We start from the raw sequence: 17,149 nt of genomic DNA on the forward strand, positions 1-17,149 counted from the left end.
GAGAGAGAGAGGAGAGAGAGAAAGTAAGGCTGATGTACCTGTGCTTGCATGTATCCCAGCAGTGGCTCCAGGAGGGACATCTTCTTCTTGTACTGCAGCGTGTTGAGGGCTGTGAAGTAGTGCATCATGGTCTGGTGCTGCTTCTTCCTGGAGGTGTACACATCCTGCATCACCTCGCCCTTCACCTGGAGAGAAGACGCACACACACACACACATACACAACAAACGCACGCAGACATACACACGGAAGCGCGCACACAAATGTCAGGTTTTATTTGGCAAGGAAGTTATTGTTACAACAACGTCACGTTATATTAAGAAACTTTACCTTCTCATTGTCCCTCCTTTTAGAGAGACGGCTGTATCTGTTGATGGCCATGTCGTGATCTGTCGACAGAAAATGTGTTATTACATTTACAACATGGGCTTTGTAACAAGACATCATGCCAACATCACAACATTAAGTTTTCATGTTTTACTGAATAGTTCTCACTCACCATCGCTGGCAATCTGGAACACTTCCTTCAGGGTCAGGATCTCTGAAGGGGAGAGAGAGAGAGAGAGAGAGAGAGAGAGAGAGAAGGTCAACGTCCATTTCAAACGGCTCACATTCTGCCACTACCAAGCGCAGCCACCCTCGAACGACATGCCCTTGGGGACCAGGGCTCCGATCCCCAGTCCTACCTCTTCACCATTCATCCCTCTAATCTGTCTCCATCTCTCGTAAATGTACATGATCTCTGTATAAACAATACAACATGAGAATGGAACTCTTTCAGAGTCCTACCTTTTAAGTCCCTCTCCTTAAACTGAGTGATGGGAAACATCATGGCATCAGCCAGCTGAGTGGACAGCACTGCATGACAGGAACTCAGCTGTGGGAGAGAAGACAGGTTAGTTACATTACTGAATCTCCTCAGGGAAACGTGTCTTGTGTTTCTCATCAGACAGGTGGAGAGGAGAGATGGGGGAGGTTAGAGAGATGGAAGAGAGAGAAGGAAGGAAGAAAGATGGAAGGGATATGGAAAAAACAGAGTGAAGGAAGGGATGGCTTGAAGTGAAGAGTGAGGGAGTAGCCTGTGTGGAGTGAATGATTGGAGAGGTTAAGACAGAGAGAAGGAAAGGAGAGAAAAAAAAGGGAGAGGTTAAGACAGACAGGAGGAAAGGAGAACAGAAAGGGAGAGGTTAAGACAGGCAGAAGGAAAGGAGAACAGAAAGGGAGAGGTTAGGACAGACAGAAGGAAAGGAGAACAGAAAGGGAGAGGTTAAGACAGACAGAAGGAAAGGAGAACAGAAAGGGAGAGGTTAAGACAGAGAGAAGGAAAGGAGAACAGAAAGGGAGAGGTTAAGACAGAGAGAAAGGAAATGAGAGAAAAAAGGGGAGAGGTTAAGACAGACAGGAGGAAAGGAGAGCAGAAAGGGAGAGGTTAAGACAGACAGAAGGAAAGGAAAACAGAAAGGGAGAGGTTAAGACAGACAGAAGGAAAGGAGAACAGAAAGGGAGAGGTTAAGACAGACAGAAGGAAAGGAAAACAGAAAGGGAGAGGTTGAGACAGACAGGAGGAAAGGAGAACAGAAAGGGAGAGGTTGAGACAGACAGAAGGAAAGGAAAACAGAAAGGGAGAGGTTAAGACAGACAGAAGGAAAGGAGAACAGAAAGGGAGAGGTTAAGACAGACAGAAGGAAAGGAGAGAAAAAAAGGGAGAGGTTAAGATGGACGGAATGGAGGAAGCAATAGAAGAAAGAAAGAAAGAAAGAAAGAAAGAAAGAGAAAGGAAGGGAGCGGTTAAAGTGTGAGTGTTTACAGTGTGGTGTAACTAATGGAGGTTAAGACACAGAGAGAAAGAAAGAAGGAAGAAAAGGAAAGGAGAGAAGAAAAAGGTTAAGATGAAGAGAACGGAGAAAAGAAGAGTAGAGGAGGTGAATGTGCAAAGTCGGAGTGTATAGTGTGGTGTAATTAAGAAAATGTAGAGATGAAAAAGGTTAAGACGGTGTAATCTTATTTGAGCAGCAGCGTGCCACAGCGAGGAGGATGAGTTAATGAGGGCAGAGCAGTGGACCCGCTGCGTGTGTTCTCACCTCGTCTATGACTTTGGCAAACTGCTGCAGAGTGGAGCTCATGACCTCGTCATCGCAGCAAAGAGGGAAACGCTGCAAAGACAGCCCAGTCAGCCCTAAACCATTTTACATTTGCGAATTCAGCCATTTATCAGACGCTCTTATCTGGAGGGACATAGTCAGCGCATTCAACTAATGTTCAAACCGTAAGGGTTTCTTGGAAGATGCATGAAAAATAAATACATACATACTGTACATCATTCCAGCATGTTGACACTGAGAACATAGGCCTACCTGTTTCTCATACCCCTTCAGAAGTTTGGAGGTGAGATGGGTGGCAGCACTCAACTCATTCTGAAAAAAAAGAGTCATCTAACTAGCTGTAGGAGCAATATAAAGAAAGTGTGTGTGTGTGTGTGTGAGTGAGAGTATTGAGTGTGTGCATGCTTGCATTTTTGCTTGTTTTTAAAAGCCCGGACACTAACTGGCATGAGCATATCCCAGAGGTCATTGCTCACCTGTGCATCATAGATTCTGTGCATGGCCTGGAAGAGCTGCTGGGAGTATTTCGATATGGCAGCTGCATCCTCCTCAAACACGCCGAGCAGGGAGCGCGTCTGGCAACAGAGAAACACACTGGATGAAGGAAGCACTCAACTCAGGAAACATTCAGGTTAGGCTTACCTGAAGTAGGTAGCTTAGATGGCACACTTATGTCACCCTTGTGCAAGGCTAATCTGGTCCCAGATCTGTAGCTTTAGCCAACCCCTCTGACTATTGTAGTCACCCCACCGATGGAGGCTCCTCAGTGGAATGGGAGGTCCATCCCACTCAGTGAATTTCATAAAAATTGAAATATCGAACATAAAAAATGTTATCCTTTTTAAATTCAATTATACTAAATACTACATAACTGATTAAAGACACTGTTTCGCAATGAAGTTCTACAGTAGCCTCAACAGCACCCTCCTCTGGGTACATTGACTTCAACACAAAACCTAGGAGGCTCATGGTTCACACCTTCTTCCACGGACTTATAGAGTAAATATGACGACGTGTTCCAACCTATCAGATCTCTTACAGTATGAACTAACATCTCGCCCATCCAATCAAAGGATCAGAGAATGAACGTAGTACCGAAAGCATAAGCTACAGCTAGCTAGCACTGCAGTGCATAAAATGTGGTGAGTAGTTGACTCAAAGAGAGGAAGGTAATAGTTGAACAGTTTTGAACAAATTATTTTCTTAAAAAATTGAGAAGGAGCAGAGAGAGAGATATATTTCATTGTATTTTTTCTTCTTCTTAGTTTACCTTTTACTTACTTCGCTAAACCAGCTCATTTAGCCTACTCAACCTGGCTCAAACAGAGAGGAAGGCTATTTATGTTAGCTAGGTGGCTAAGGCTATCCAACAACGCAACTCTTCCAAGTCAAGGTAGGCTTTCGGTTTTATTAATTTATTGACACTGGGGACCACCAGTGTAACTGTTAAACTGCTTGCTGTACACTGTACTGCGTGATTGTACACATGGATTAGATTGTGGGTTTACTACTGCGTTAGTTCTAGTTTGTTGACTATAAAGTTAATATGGTAACAACGATATAGGCTGGTTAGCGGTTATGGTATGAAGGTTTGGCTTGGAGAGGTTTTTGCGCCTGGTCACAGACAGCTGTTGTGTTATGTTGTGAAGTCCACAAGTGAAGGGAAAAGAAGAGAGGAGAGTGTGTAGATGCAAGAATGAATTATATAACAAGAAAAGTGATGCTTTATGTGACTGCTATGAAAGTGAACTGTGTGCGCGTGTGATCAGGGGGATGTATTCATTCTGCCGATTCTGTTGCAAAACCTTTCTTAAAAAGATGCAAACGGAATGAAACAAGTACAAAAATTCCCAAACAGGTCCATAATAGATGAAGACTAAATATGTTACAACTTCCCCCGGTCTCCCCTAATAATAGTAAATGTGCAACTTTCAAACAATTTCCCCCATTCTTCCCTACCAGCGACTGAAGGAAAGTTTGAGAATATGTTTCAATGAAAGTAAAAGGACAGTAATGTCACAAGTAAAGTAGGATGCCCAGGTTTCAATAGATAAGATATTACAGTTTTTCTCAATCGTGTACAAGCATTTTTCAGAACAATGTTGTAGATTTTCAAAACAGAGTCCACAAGACACAGAAGTCTGCAAAATACATACAGTACCAGTCAAAAGTTTGGACACACCTACTCAAACACATGATAGTCCCACTGAGCGCAAACCAGATGGGATGGTTTAATTGCTGAGGAATGCTGTGGTAGCTATGCTGGTTTGCGCTTATAGGGACTATCATTTGTTTTTCAACAGGACAATGACCCAACACACCTCCAGGCTGTGTAAAGGCTATTTGACCAAGAAGGAGAGTGATGAAGAGGGCACAATGAAACCTATTCCCCCCCAGGAGACTGAAAAGATTTGGCATGGGTCCTCAGATCCTCAAAAGGTTCTACAACTGCACCATTGAGAGCATCCTGACTTTTTGCATCACTGTCTGGTATGGCAACCACTTGGCCTTCAACCGCAAGGCACTACAAGGGGTAGTGCGTATGGCCCAGTACATCACTGGTGCAAAGCTTCCTGCCATCCAGGACCTCTATACCAGGCGGTGTCAGAGCAAGGCCCTAAAAATTATCAGACTCCAGCCACCCTAGTCATAGACTGTTCTCTCTGCTACCGCATGACAAGGGGTACCGGAGTGCCAAGTCTAGGTCCAAGAGGCTTTTAAACAGTTTTTTACTTCCAAGCCATAAGTCCAATGAAAATCTAATGAAATGGCTACGCAGACTGTTTGCATTGCCCCCTCTTCCCCTTTTACACTGCTTCTACTCTGTTGTTATCATATATGCATAGTCACTTTAATAACTCTACCTACATGTATATACAGTTGAAGTCGGAAGTTTACATACACCTTAGCCAAATACATTTAAACTCAGTTTCACAATTCCTGACATTTAATCCTAGTAAAAATGTCCCCATGTGCAGATGCAAACCGTAGTCTGGCTTTTTTTATGGCGGTTTTGGAGAGGTGGCTTCTTTCTTGCTGAGTGGCCTTTCAGGTTATGTCGATATAGGACTTGTGTTATGGTGGATATTGATACTTTTGTACTTGTTTCCTGCAGCATCTTCACAAGGTCCTTTGCTGTTGTTCTGGGATTGATTTACACTTTTTGCACCAAAATACATTAATCTCTAGGAGACAGAACGCGTTTCCTTCCTTGAGTGGTATGACGGCTGTGTGGTCCCATGGTGTTTATACCTGCGTACTATTGTTTGTACAGATGAACGTGGTACCTTCAGGCATTTGGAAATTGCTCCCAAGGATGAACCAGACTTGTGGAGGTCTACAATTTTTGTTATGAGTTCTTGGCTGATTTATTTAAATTTTCTCATGATGTCAAGCAAAGAGGCACAGAGTTTGAAGGCAGGCCTTGAAATACATCCACAGGTACACCTCCAATTGACTCAAATTATGTCAATTAGCCTATCAGAAGCATCTAAAGCCATGACATCATTTTCTGGAATTTTCCAAGCTGTTTAAAGGCACAGTCAACTTATTGTATGTAAACTTCTGACCCACTGGAATTGTGATACAGTGAATTGTAAGTGAAATAATCTGTCTGTAAACAATTGTTGAAAAAATTACTTGTGTCAGGCACAACGTAGATGTCCAAACCGAATTGCCAAAACTATAGTTTGTCAAGAAGAAATTTGTGGAGTGGTTGAAAAACTAGTTTTAAAGACTAAAGCCTAAGTGTATGTAAACTTCCAACTTCAACTGTATTACCTCAACTAACCTGTATATGGTCTCACTATTGTTATTTTATTGCTGCTCTTTAATTACTTTTTGCTTTCATTTTTTATTCTGATTATTTTTTAACTGCACTGTTGGTTAAGGGCTCGTAAGTAAGCATTTCACTCTAAGGTCTACATTGGTTGTATTCAGCGCATGTGACTAATAAAAATTGATTTGATGAAGTACAACATCAGATGACCTAGCCTCCACAATCACCCGACCTCAACCCAATTAAGATGGTTTGGGATGAGTTGAACTGCAGAGTGAAGGAAAACAGCCAACAAGTGCTCAGCATATGTGGGAACTTTCCAGGTGAAGCTAGTTGAGAGAATGCTAAGCGTGTGCAAAGCTGTCATCAAGGCAAAGGGTGGCTACTTTCAAGAAACTCAAATCTAAACTATATGTTGATTTGTTTAACACTTTTTTTGGTTACTACATGACTCCATATGTGTTATTTCATAGTTTTCACGTCTTCACTATTATTCTACAATGTAGAAAAACCCTTGAATGGGTAGGTTTGTCCAAACTTTTGACTGGCACTGTACAATCATTAAAAATGACAGTGACTTCAAAAAGTATTCACAGCCCTTGACTTGTGTTGTGTTACAACCTGAATTTAAAATGTATTCATTTGCAATTGTGTGTCACTGGCCTACACAAAATACCCCCTAATGTCAAATTGGAAAGAAGTACTCAACCCCTTTGTTATGACAAGCCTAAATAAGTTCAGGAGTAAAAATGTGCTTAACAAGTCACATAATAAGTTGCATGGACTCACTCTGTGTGCAATAATAGTGTTTAACATTATTTTTTAATAACTACCTCATCGCTGTATCCCACATATATGGTGCAGTGACTGGTAGCCTAGTGGTTAGAGCGTTGGACCAGTGGCCGAAAGACTGCTAGATCGAATCCTCGAGCCGACAAGGTAAAAATCTGTCGTTCTGCCCCTGAACAAGGCAGTTAACCCACTGTTCCTAAGCCGCCGTTGTGAATAAGAATTTGTTCTTAACTGACTTGCCTAGTTAAAATAAAGGTTAAATAAAATAAATACAGCCTTAGTCTAAAATGTATTAAATTGTTATTTCTTATCTATCTACACACAATACCAGGTAATATCAAAGCGAAAACAGGTTTTTAGACATTTTAGACAACAGAAATACCTTATTTACATAATTATTCAGACACTTTGTTATGAGACTCGAAATTGAGCTCAGGTGCATCCTGTTTCCATTCATCATCCTTGAGATGTTTCTACGACTTGATTGGTAAATTCAATTGATTGGAAATTATTTGGAAAGGCACACACCTGGCTATATAAGGTCCCCCAAGCCATTAGGTCGAAGGAATTGTCCGTACAGCTCCGAGACTGTGTCGAGGCACAGATCTGGGGAAGGGTGCCAAAAGATACAAGCAGCTTTGAAGGTCCTCAAGAAAAAAGTGGCCTCCATCATTCTTAAATGGAAGAAGTGTGGAACCACCAAGACTATTCCTAGAGCTGGCCACCTGACCAAACTGAGCAATCGGGGGAGAAGGGCCTTGGTCAGGGAGGCGTCCAAGAAGCGAATGGTCACTCTGACTGTGGAGATGGGAGAACCTTCCAGAAGCACAATCATCTCTGCAGCACTTCAACAATCAGGCTTTTATGGTAGAGTGGCCACACGGGAGCCACTCCTCAGTAAAAGGCACTTGACAACCCGCTTGGAGTTTGCCAAAAGGCACCTAAAGGACTCTCACACCATGAGAAACAAGACTCTCTGGTCTGATAAAACTTTGGCTTAAATGCCAAGCGACACGTCTGGAGGAAACCTGGCACCATCCCTACGGTGAAGCATTGTGGTGGCAGCATCATGCTGTGGGGATATTTTTCAGCAGCAGGGACTGGGAGACTAGTCAGGATCGAGGGAAAGATAAACAGAGCAAAGTACAGAGAGATACTTGATGAAAACCTGCTCCAGAGCACTCAGGATCTCAGGCTGGGGCGAAGGTTCACCTTCCAACAGGACAATGACCCTAAGCAGACAGCCAACAACACAGGAGTGTCTTCGGGACAAGTCTCTGAATGTCCTTGAGTGGCCCAGCCAGAGCCTAGACTTGAACCCAATCGAACATCTCTGGAAAGACCTGAAAATAGCTGTGCAGCAATGCAGCAACGCTCCCCATCCAACCAGACAGAAAAATGGGAGAAACACCCCAAATAAATGTGTGCCAAGTTTGTAGCGTCATACCCAAGAAGACTTGAGGCTGTATTCACTGCCAAAGGTTCTTCAACAAAGTACTGAGTGAAGGGTCTGAATACTTATGTAAAATGTGATATTTCCAAACCTGTTTTTGCTTTGTCATTATGGGGTACTGTGTGTATATTGATGAGAGAAAAAAAAATATTTTATACATTTTAGAGTAAGGCTGTAACGTAACAAAATGTGGAAAAAGTCAAGAGGTCTGAATACTTTCCAAATGCACTGTACAGGCCTCAATCCACACCAAAGCAATATTATAATTGGAAAGTCACAATGTTGGTTAAGATGACTTAGGACTAACCAAAAGTCACTTCGAAGTAACCCGACTTCAGTCTCTGCACTATAAAATTAAACAATCACCATTGCCTAGCACGTTGCCTATATTGTACATGGTGGGAGACTGATGGGGGGGGGGGGGGGGGGGGGGTTAGACTTTTGTGCACTAGTATTTACTGATTGCTGGAAACAGTGAAGACAATTGCACACATTTCTCTTCTGATCAAAACAATGTCTTAAGATTCTGTGAACAAAACAGTTAACAGCGAATTTTGTATTCACAGATGATATTGGTTTTTAAAGGTTGAGCAAAAGGGGATCTAAGATATTCAACAGGCACAAAGGCAAAAAAGAAATATCATAAGTTATATAAATGTATTTGAGCACTTGCTCATTGCTGTTTCAACAGATCAGAAAATGCTTGTAAGTGATTGAGAAAAATGTATGTTTCATGAAAGGAGTGTGGATGTTTGACCTGACCAAGGAGTTTCATAAACCGACTGAACGGGAGCTGGTAATTATATACACTGCTCAAAAAAAATAAAGGGAACACTTAAACAACACAATGTAACTCCAAGTCAATCACACTTCTGTGAAATCAAACTGTCCACTTAGGAAGCAACACTGATTGACAATAAATTGCACATGCTGTTGTGCAAATGGAATAGACAACAGGTGGAAATTATAGGCAATTAGCAAGACACCCCCAATAATGGAGTGGTTCTGCAGGTGGTGACCACAGACCACTTCTCAGTTCCTACAGTGCATTGCGAAAGTATTCGGCCCCCTTGAACTTTGCGACCTTTTGCCACATTTCAGGCTTCAAACATAAAGATATAAAACTGTATTTTTTTGTGAAGAATCAACAACAAGTGGTACACAATCATGAAGTGGAACGACATTTATTGGATATTTCAAACTTTTTTAACAAATCAAAAAATGAAAAATTGGGCGTGCAAAATTATTCAGCCCCCTTAAGTTAATACTTTGTAGCGCCACCTTTTGCTGCGATTACAGCTGTAAGTCGCTTGGGGTATGTCTCTATCAGTTTTGCACATCGAGAGACTGACATTTTTTCCCATTCCTCCTTGCAAAACAGCTCGAGCTCAGTGAGGTTGGATGGAGAGCATTTGAGAACAGCAGTTTTCAGTTCTTTCCACAGATTCTCGATTGGATTCAGGTCTGGACTTTGACTTGGCCATTCTAACACCTGGATATGTTTATTTTTGAACCATTCCATTGTAGATTTTGCTTTGTGTTTTGGATCATTGTCTTGTTGGAAGACAAATCTCCGTCCCAGTCTCAGGTCTTTTGCAGACTCCATCAGGTTTTCTTCCAGAATGGTCCTGTATTTGGCTCCATCCATCTTCCCATCAATTTTAACCATCTTCCCTGTCCCTGCTGAAGAAAAGCAGGCCCAAACCATGATGCTGCCACCACCATGTTTGACAATGGGGATGGTGTGTTCAGGGTGATGAGCTGTGTTGCTTTTACGCCAAACATAACGTTTTGCATTGTTGCCAAAAAGTTCAATTTTGGTTTCATCTGACCAGAGCACCTTCTTCCACATGTTTGGTGTGTCTCCCAGGTGGCTTGTGGCAAACTTTAAACAACACTTTTTAAGGATATCTTTAAGAAATGGCTTTCTTCTTGCCACTCTTCCATAAAGGCCAGATTTGTGCAATATACGACTGATTGTTGTCCTATGGACAGACTCTCCCACCTCAGCTGTAGATCTCTGCAGTTCATCCAGAGTGATCATGGGCCTCTTGGCTGCATCTCTGATCAGTCTTCTCCTTGTATGAGCTGAAAGTTTAGAGGGACGGCCAGGTCTTGGTAGATTTGCAGTGGTCTGATACTCCTTACATTTCAATATTATCGCTTGCACAGTGCTCCTTGGGATGTTTAAAGCTTGGGAAATCTTTTTGTATCCAAATCCGGCTTTAAACTTCTTCACAACAGTATCTCGGACCTGCCTGGTGTGTTCCTTGTTCTTCATGATGCTCTCTGCGCTTTTAACGGACCTCTGAGACTATCACAGTGCAGGTGCATTTATACGGAGACTTGATTACACACAGGTGGATTGTATTTATCATCATTAGTCATTTAGGTCAACATTGGATCATTCAGAGATCCTCACTGAACTTCTGGAGAGAGTTTGCTGCACTGAAAGTAAAGGGGCTGAGTAATTTTGCACGCCCAATTTTTCATTTTTTGATTTGTTAAAAAAGTTTGAAATATCCAACAAATGTCGTTCCACTTCATGATTGTGTCCCACTTGTTGTTGATTCTTCACAAAAAAATACAGTTTTATATCTTTATGTTTGAAGCCTGAAATGTGGCAAAAGGTCGCAAAGTTCAAGGGGGCCGAATACTTTCGCAATGCACTGTATGCTTCCTGGCTGATGTTTTCGTCACTTTTGAATGCTGGCGGTGCTTTCACTCTAGTGGTAGCATGAGACGGAGTCTACAAACCACACAAGTGGCTCAGGTAGTGCAGCTCATCCAGGATGGCACATCAATGCGAGCTGTGGCAAGAAGGTTTGCTGTGTCTGTCAGCGTAGTGTCCAGAGCATGGAGGCGCTACCAGGAGACAGGCCAGTACATCAGGAGACGTGGAGGAGGCCGTAGGATGGCAACAACCCAGCAGCAGGACCGCTACCTCCGCCTTTGTGCAAGGAGGAGCAGGAGGAGAACTGCCAGAGCCCAGCAAAATGACCTCCAGCAGGCCACAAATGTGCATGTGTCTGCTCAAACGACTCCATGAGGGTGGTATGAGGGCCCGACGTCCACAGGTGGGGGTTGTGCTTACAGCCCAACACCGTGCAGGACATTTGGCATTTTCCAGAGAACACCAAGATTGGCAAATTCGCCACTGGCGCCCTGTGCTCTTCACAGATGAAAGCAGGTTCACACTGAGCATATGTGACAGACGTGACAGAGTCTGGAGACGCCGTGGAGAACGTTCTGCTGCCTGCAACATCCTCCAGCATGACCGGTTTGGCGGTGGGTCAGTCATTCCTTGGGGGGCCGCACAGCCCTCCATGTGCTCGCCAGAGGTAGCCTGACTGCCATTAGGTACCGAGATGAGATCCTCAGACCCCTTGTGAGACCATATGCTGGTGCGGTTGGCCCTGGGTTCCTCCTAATGCAAGACAATGCTAGACCTCGTGTGGCTGGAGTGTGTCAGCAGTTCCTGCAAGAGGAAGGCATTGATGCTATGGACTGGCCCGCCCGTTCCCCAGACCTGAATCCAATTGAGCACATCTGGGACATCATGTCTCGCTAAATCCACCAACTCCACGTTGCACCACAGACTGTCCAGGAGTTGGCGGATGCTTTAGTCCAGGTCTGGGAGGAGATCCCTCAGGAGACCATCCGCCACCTCATCAGGAGCATGCCCAGGCGTTGTAGGGAGGTCATACAGGCACGTGGAGGCCACACATACTACTGAGCCTCATTTTGACTTGTTTTAAGGACCTTACATCAAAGTTGGATCAGCCTGTAGTGTGGTTTTCCACTTTAATTTTGAGTGGGACTCCAAATCCAGACCTCCATGGGTTGATAAATTTGATTTCCATTGATCATTTGTGTGTGATTTTGTTGTCAGCACATTCAACTATGTAAAGAAAAAAGTATTTAATAAGAATATTTCATTCATTCAGATCTAGGATGTGTTATTTTAGTGTTCCCTTTATTTTTTTGGAGCAGTGTATTTTTTACTCCTCTGGTCTTGCCTGAGTCCTCTTTGTCCAGGACCGAGTAAAAATGTATCTGACACTGTGACAAGACCGAGACACTCAATATGTGGTCTTGAGACCAGACTCGAGAACGGTCTCGAGTACGACAACACTGAGTCGTAGTTTAAAGGATAATAAATATTTCTAATTGTGGTGCACTTTATTGTTATCGCATTAATTCAGGCAATTTATCGCAATATGGATTTTTCTCCATATGACCAACTCTAATATAGTATAGCGCCTCAACCATAGAAATAGAATGACTAGAATGGAATGTATTCTATTTCTATGGCCTAATTCCATTGACACCGCTGTTCAGAGCCAGACTGTTCTGCAACAGACAGGAAAGACTGACGAATAGCCTATGAATAGTATTGTACATGTTTTGTTGGATACTCTAGGTAGCTAGCTACATACAGTACAGTAGCTGATAGGGATTGGATGACATATCAAATGCTTCGAAAATGAAAATGCATGAATGTGATGGTTCTCTCTGTGCACGTGCAGCGCTCATAGTCAAGCCAAAAACAATTTATAAAAGGCATTACAATACTCTACTCTTTTTTTTTATTGTACTCTACTCACAGTACTGTACTCGGTACTGTTTTGTACTTTACTCTACCCACTGTACTGTACGATCCAAACTTATGAAACATACATCTATGATACGTTCCGATTTGGTCCAGTCCAGTCCATCTGTGAACGTAACATCAAGGCCAGGGTGGACTGACCAAATGTTCAATGTCCATGAACGTCCGGTGTTGGTTGGTGCTCAGTGGGTGAGGATGCTGGTTACAGTAAATGGAAAGAGAGGGGGCTCATGGGTAGGTGTCTGTAAGAGCTGGGAGAGGTAACGAGTTTGAATCAATTCATAAACAAAATTGATATCAGTAAAATCACTATAGGTCTACCATTGGTAGGTCTACAATTACTTGTTACTTCTGTAAGGGAGAGACATTAGAAAATATATTAAAGATGTGGGTTTTTGGTAACAGAATTACAAGGCAACATATCTTAAACTTACAGAAGGTAAACAATTTCTCCTACATTATAGATAAGTGTTGATATTAGTTGGTAGGGGTCTTTACGTCAACATGATTGTGTTTTGATTCATTTGATTCCCTTTAAAACTTTTTCTGGTAGATGTTGTCCAAGAACCCCTTTCCATCTGTTCATCGAGAAAATGAAACCATGAACTTATGCCATATTTTTAAGATGGAAAATTGTCAAAAAAGATTTAATTGACTTCATTTACCAAAAACATAGTCTTCGCTTTCATTTAACCCCCAATTTGATATGCTCCTAAGAGCTTTACATGTTGCTGCTCACGGGTCCTTTTCGATGAAAATGCCCTTAGGCTAAACATTTTGTTTCATGTAATAAAGTTAATTTTAAAATGGAGCACACTGTTAATAACATGTATTAAATCATGGTAAACAATGTCGTTAAAATAAATTGACTCACCCACACAATTATACCTGGATGTGTCAGCTTTGAAACATGATTTTCTTTGTTTGGACTAGGCTCATGTGGCTTCTACCTGAGTACATGGCACCTGGTAATATACTGCAATTCACACCTATGTAGATGTTGATCATTAGCTCAACTCTCAGTGGTCGAACCCTCTTTTTGGCCCAAACATTCCTTTGTTCTTAGAGCTGCATGAGCTAGGCGGTGGAGACCAAATACAGCGCTGCACATTAGTTCCTCACGGAGTGAACTTTCGCTGCGCTCACATGGATCATACTGGGGTTACAGATGAAAACAAGTACCTAAATCTGCCGTTGGCACCCAGTCAAATTAGGCCAAAGGTTGCCTTGATAAATCTGGTTCATTCTCTTAAATGAAATACAATGACTGTTATTGCATTAGCTGGGGGTGTTGTTTGAAATGTCTGATACAACATACGTTGGTGACATAGCTTTCAACCCACTGCATACCCCTTACAAAATAACATTTTCATGTGCAGGGTGTGCTATGACATGAATATACAGTACCAGTCAAAAGTTTGGACACACCTACTCATTCAAGGGTATTTCTTTATTTTTACTATTTTCTACATTGAAGAATCATTTGTGAAGACATCAAAACTATGAAATAATATATGAAATCATGTAGTAACCAAGAAAGTGTAAAACAAATCTAAATATATTTTAGATTCTCATCTCAAACCATCTCAATTGGGTTGAGGTTGGGTGAGTGTGGAGGCCAGGTAATCTGATGCAGCACTCCATCACCCTGCTTTTTGGTCAAATAGCCCTTACACAGCTTGGAGGTGTGTTGGGTCATTGTCCTGTTGAAAAACAAATTATAGTCCCACTAAGCGCAAAGCATCCCCACACCATCACACTTCCTCCATGCTTCACGTTGGGAACCACACATGCAGAGATCATCCATTCACCTGATCTGCGTCTCACAAAAACAGGGAGGTTGGAACCAAAAATCTAAAATTTGGACTCATCAGACCAAAGGACAGATTTCCACCGGTCTAATGTCTATTGCTTGTGTTTCTTGGCCCAAGCAAGTCTCTTCTTATTATTGGTGTCCTTTGGTAGTGGTTTCTTTGAAAAACTTTGACCATGAAGGCCTGATTCACAGTCTCCTCTGAAAAGTTGAGGTTGTGATGTGTCTGTTACTTGAACTCTGTGAATAATTTATTTGGGCTGCAATTTCTGAGGCTGGTAACTAATGAACTTATCCTCTGCAGCAGAGGTAACTCTGGGACTTCCTTTCCTGTGGCAGTCCTCATGAGAGACAGTTTCATCATAGCGCTTTATGGTTTTTGGGATTGCACTAGAAGAAACTTTCAAAGTTCTTGAAATTTTCCAGATTGACTGACCTTCATGTCTTAAAGTAATGATGGAATGTCATTTCTCTTTGCTTTTTTGAGCTGTTCTTGCCATAATATGAACTTGGTATTTTACCAAATAGGGCTATCTTCTGTATACCACCCCTACCTTGTCACAACACAACTGATTGGCTCAAATGCATTAAGAAGGAAAGAAATTCCACAAATGAACAAGGCACACCTGTTAATTGAAATGCATTCCAGGTTACCTCATGAAGCTGGTTGAGAGAATGCCAAAAGTTTGCAAAGTTGTCATAGAGGCAAAGGGTGGCTACTTTGAAGGATCTCAAATATATTTTTTATTTGTTTAACACTTTTTTGGTTGATACATGATTCCATATGTGTTATTTCATAGTTTTGTCTTCACTATTATTTTACAATGTAGAAAATAGAAAAATAAAGAAAAACCCTTGAATAAGTAGGTATGTTCAAACTTTTGACAGGTACTGCATATCAATGGAACGAAGGTATACCCAAACTCGCTTCAGCCCATCTTAAATGAAAAAGGGGAAATCAGGTACTAGACTGTGGGACTTGAAAATCCCAAAACATTCCTTACCCCAGGATACTTCAACTGGTGTCTTTCCAGGATAATAAAAAAAAAGGAGCGCTCTGTTGCAGCATAAATCTGATCGTTTACTTGTCCCGTCAATAAATCTACCAGATTTACGCAGCAACAGAGTGTGCTCCTTTTTTTTTTATTCTCCCGGGTTATCACCAGTTGAAGTATCCTGGGGTAAGGAATGTTTGCGCATGTGCCAGGTGAAATGTCAACCTCAGTACATGCGCTCCAAAAAGTCGGGTAAATAATAGTGTCTTGTGGATATTAAAAAAAAACATGTCGACCAGCTGAAGGACCAACCACACTGACAACAACATGCGGTAGAGTATGTTCAAACGTAATTTCATTAAACATTCTGTGCTTTGTTATTTGGCAACCTCGTCCCTAGGCAGGAGAAAGTGGTGCACCCTGCCCAGAGACTAACAGTAGCCAGCCAGATAGAGTAAGGATGGTCACGTAACCTGGCAGTAGCTCATTTATGTGTTCATCAACACAATGGTGTGATGTGTTTCACTAGAAAACCATTAGCGTGCATACTTTTAGCAGGTGGTGCAAAGGCCGATATTAATAATGTTGCATAAATAGATAATACCATTGACAGCTGGCAAATATGACGAGGCCAGTTATCACTTTTTGAGCCATTTGACAACTCTTGATGCTTGCTCGAGCGAGTTAGCAGGGCTAGCTTTTGCTGCGCTTTTGCAAGGCACAAAGACGAGAGATATAAAGCTAGCAGGCTACAGAGCATAGCGTGAAATATATTACCTGCGGACTGTCTTCGAATGTCTCCTCTATCGGTAATTTATCTATTCCAGGCATGGCTATAGCTAGCTATTTCAATTCGTATCAATATGAACTGTAATATGTCAATAAGAAACAAAAGAGCTGACAATCACTCCCACTGAATTTTTTTCCCTTTACAGATAGATCCACAACACCCCAAACAGCTCCTCCCACATGCGGATATGGGACACACTTGGAGCGGTAGTCACTAGTTACCTCAGTCACGAAGTCATAATTATGGCTAAACCACAGAGTTTCTAAAACCCAGAGGCGCAACATCGCGAGACTTCCGGGAACTTGCGAAACAAACCATGCCGGGGTTTGAGAAGTCAATATGAGAATTGAAAAAAGATTCCGTAGTTGTTCATAATCTTGAAATCTAAAGGCACAACCTACATTCGAGCCAATGTCTTATGTAGTTGAACATGATATTACTTCAACCTCGTGAAAGTGACAAACTGACACTTTTAGATTTTCGTCAAAAAACAACTTTAAATCAAAGGAGTGCCCTTGATTTGATGGCCTGCACATGAACAATTTGGCGAGAAACTACCATTAAATCCATGCCTGCATTCCAAACACTTAAAAAATACACCCTATCCCCTCAGCCCTCAAATTAAGTGGACACTTCTGATGACGTATCAGGACTTCGGACGAGTATACACTTGCAGGGCAAGGAAGGAAGGAATGATTTTTAAATGGACCGCCCTTGCCTGGAAATTCGTAACTCGTTCATCCCGGGATGATTGTGTTTTCAGCCACCGGTAGGTTGTGGTTGCTTTATATGCACTACAGTCAATTTTGATCACAT

The 17,149-nt window shown here is 42.1% G+C and overlaps 1 protein-coding gene across 3 annotated transcripts in view; it reads right to left on the reverse strand.

Moving 5' to 3' along the window:
- Positions 1-16,528, reverse strand: part of LOC110527724 (DCC-interacting protein 13-alpha) — a 32,194-nt gene extending 15,666 nt beyond the window's left edge. For 2 of the 3 annotated variants that reach the window (XM_036983219.1, XM_036983218.1), the window contains exons 1-8: positions 16,321-16,528; positions 2,577-2,675; positions 2,353-2,412; positions 2,080-2,151; positions 788-875; positions 498-539; positions 329-387; positions 39-185 (exon numbers count right to left, since the gene is read on the reverse strand). In XM_036983219.1, coding sequence (XP_036839114.1) covers positions 39-185; positions 329-387; positions 498-539; positions 788-875; positions 2,080-2,151; positions 2,353-2,412; positions 2,577-2,675; positions 16,321-16,374 — 621 coding nt within the window. In that variant the 5' untranslated portion in view covers positions 16,375-16,528. The remainder of the gene's footprint in view (positions 1-38; positions 186-328; positions 388-497; positions 540-787; positions 876-2,079; positions 2,152-2,352; positions 2,413-2,576; positions 2,676-16,320) is intronic. The other variant, XM_036983220.1, reaches the window with a different exon arrangement.
- Positions 16,529-17,149: the final 621 nt, after the last annotated feature.

This window comes from Oncorhynchus mykiss, chromosome 7, assembly GCF_013265735.2.
Source record: "Oncorhynchus mykiss isolate Arlee chromosome 7, USDA_OmykA_1.1, whole genome shotgun sequence".
Taxonomy (NCBI): Eukaryota; Metazoa; Chordata; class Actinopteri; order Salmoniformes; family Salmonidae; genus Oncorhynchus; species Oncorhynchus mykiss.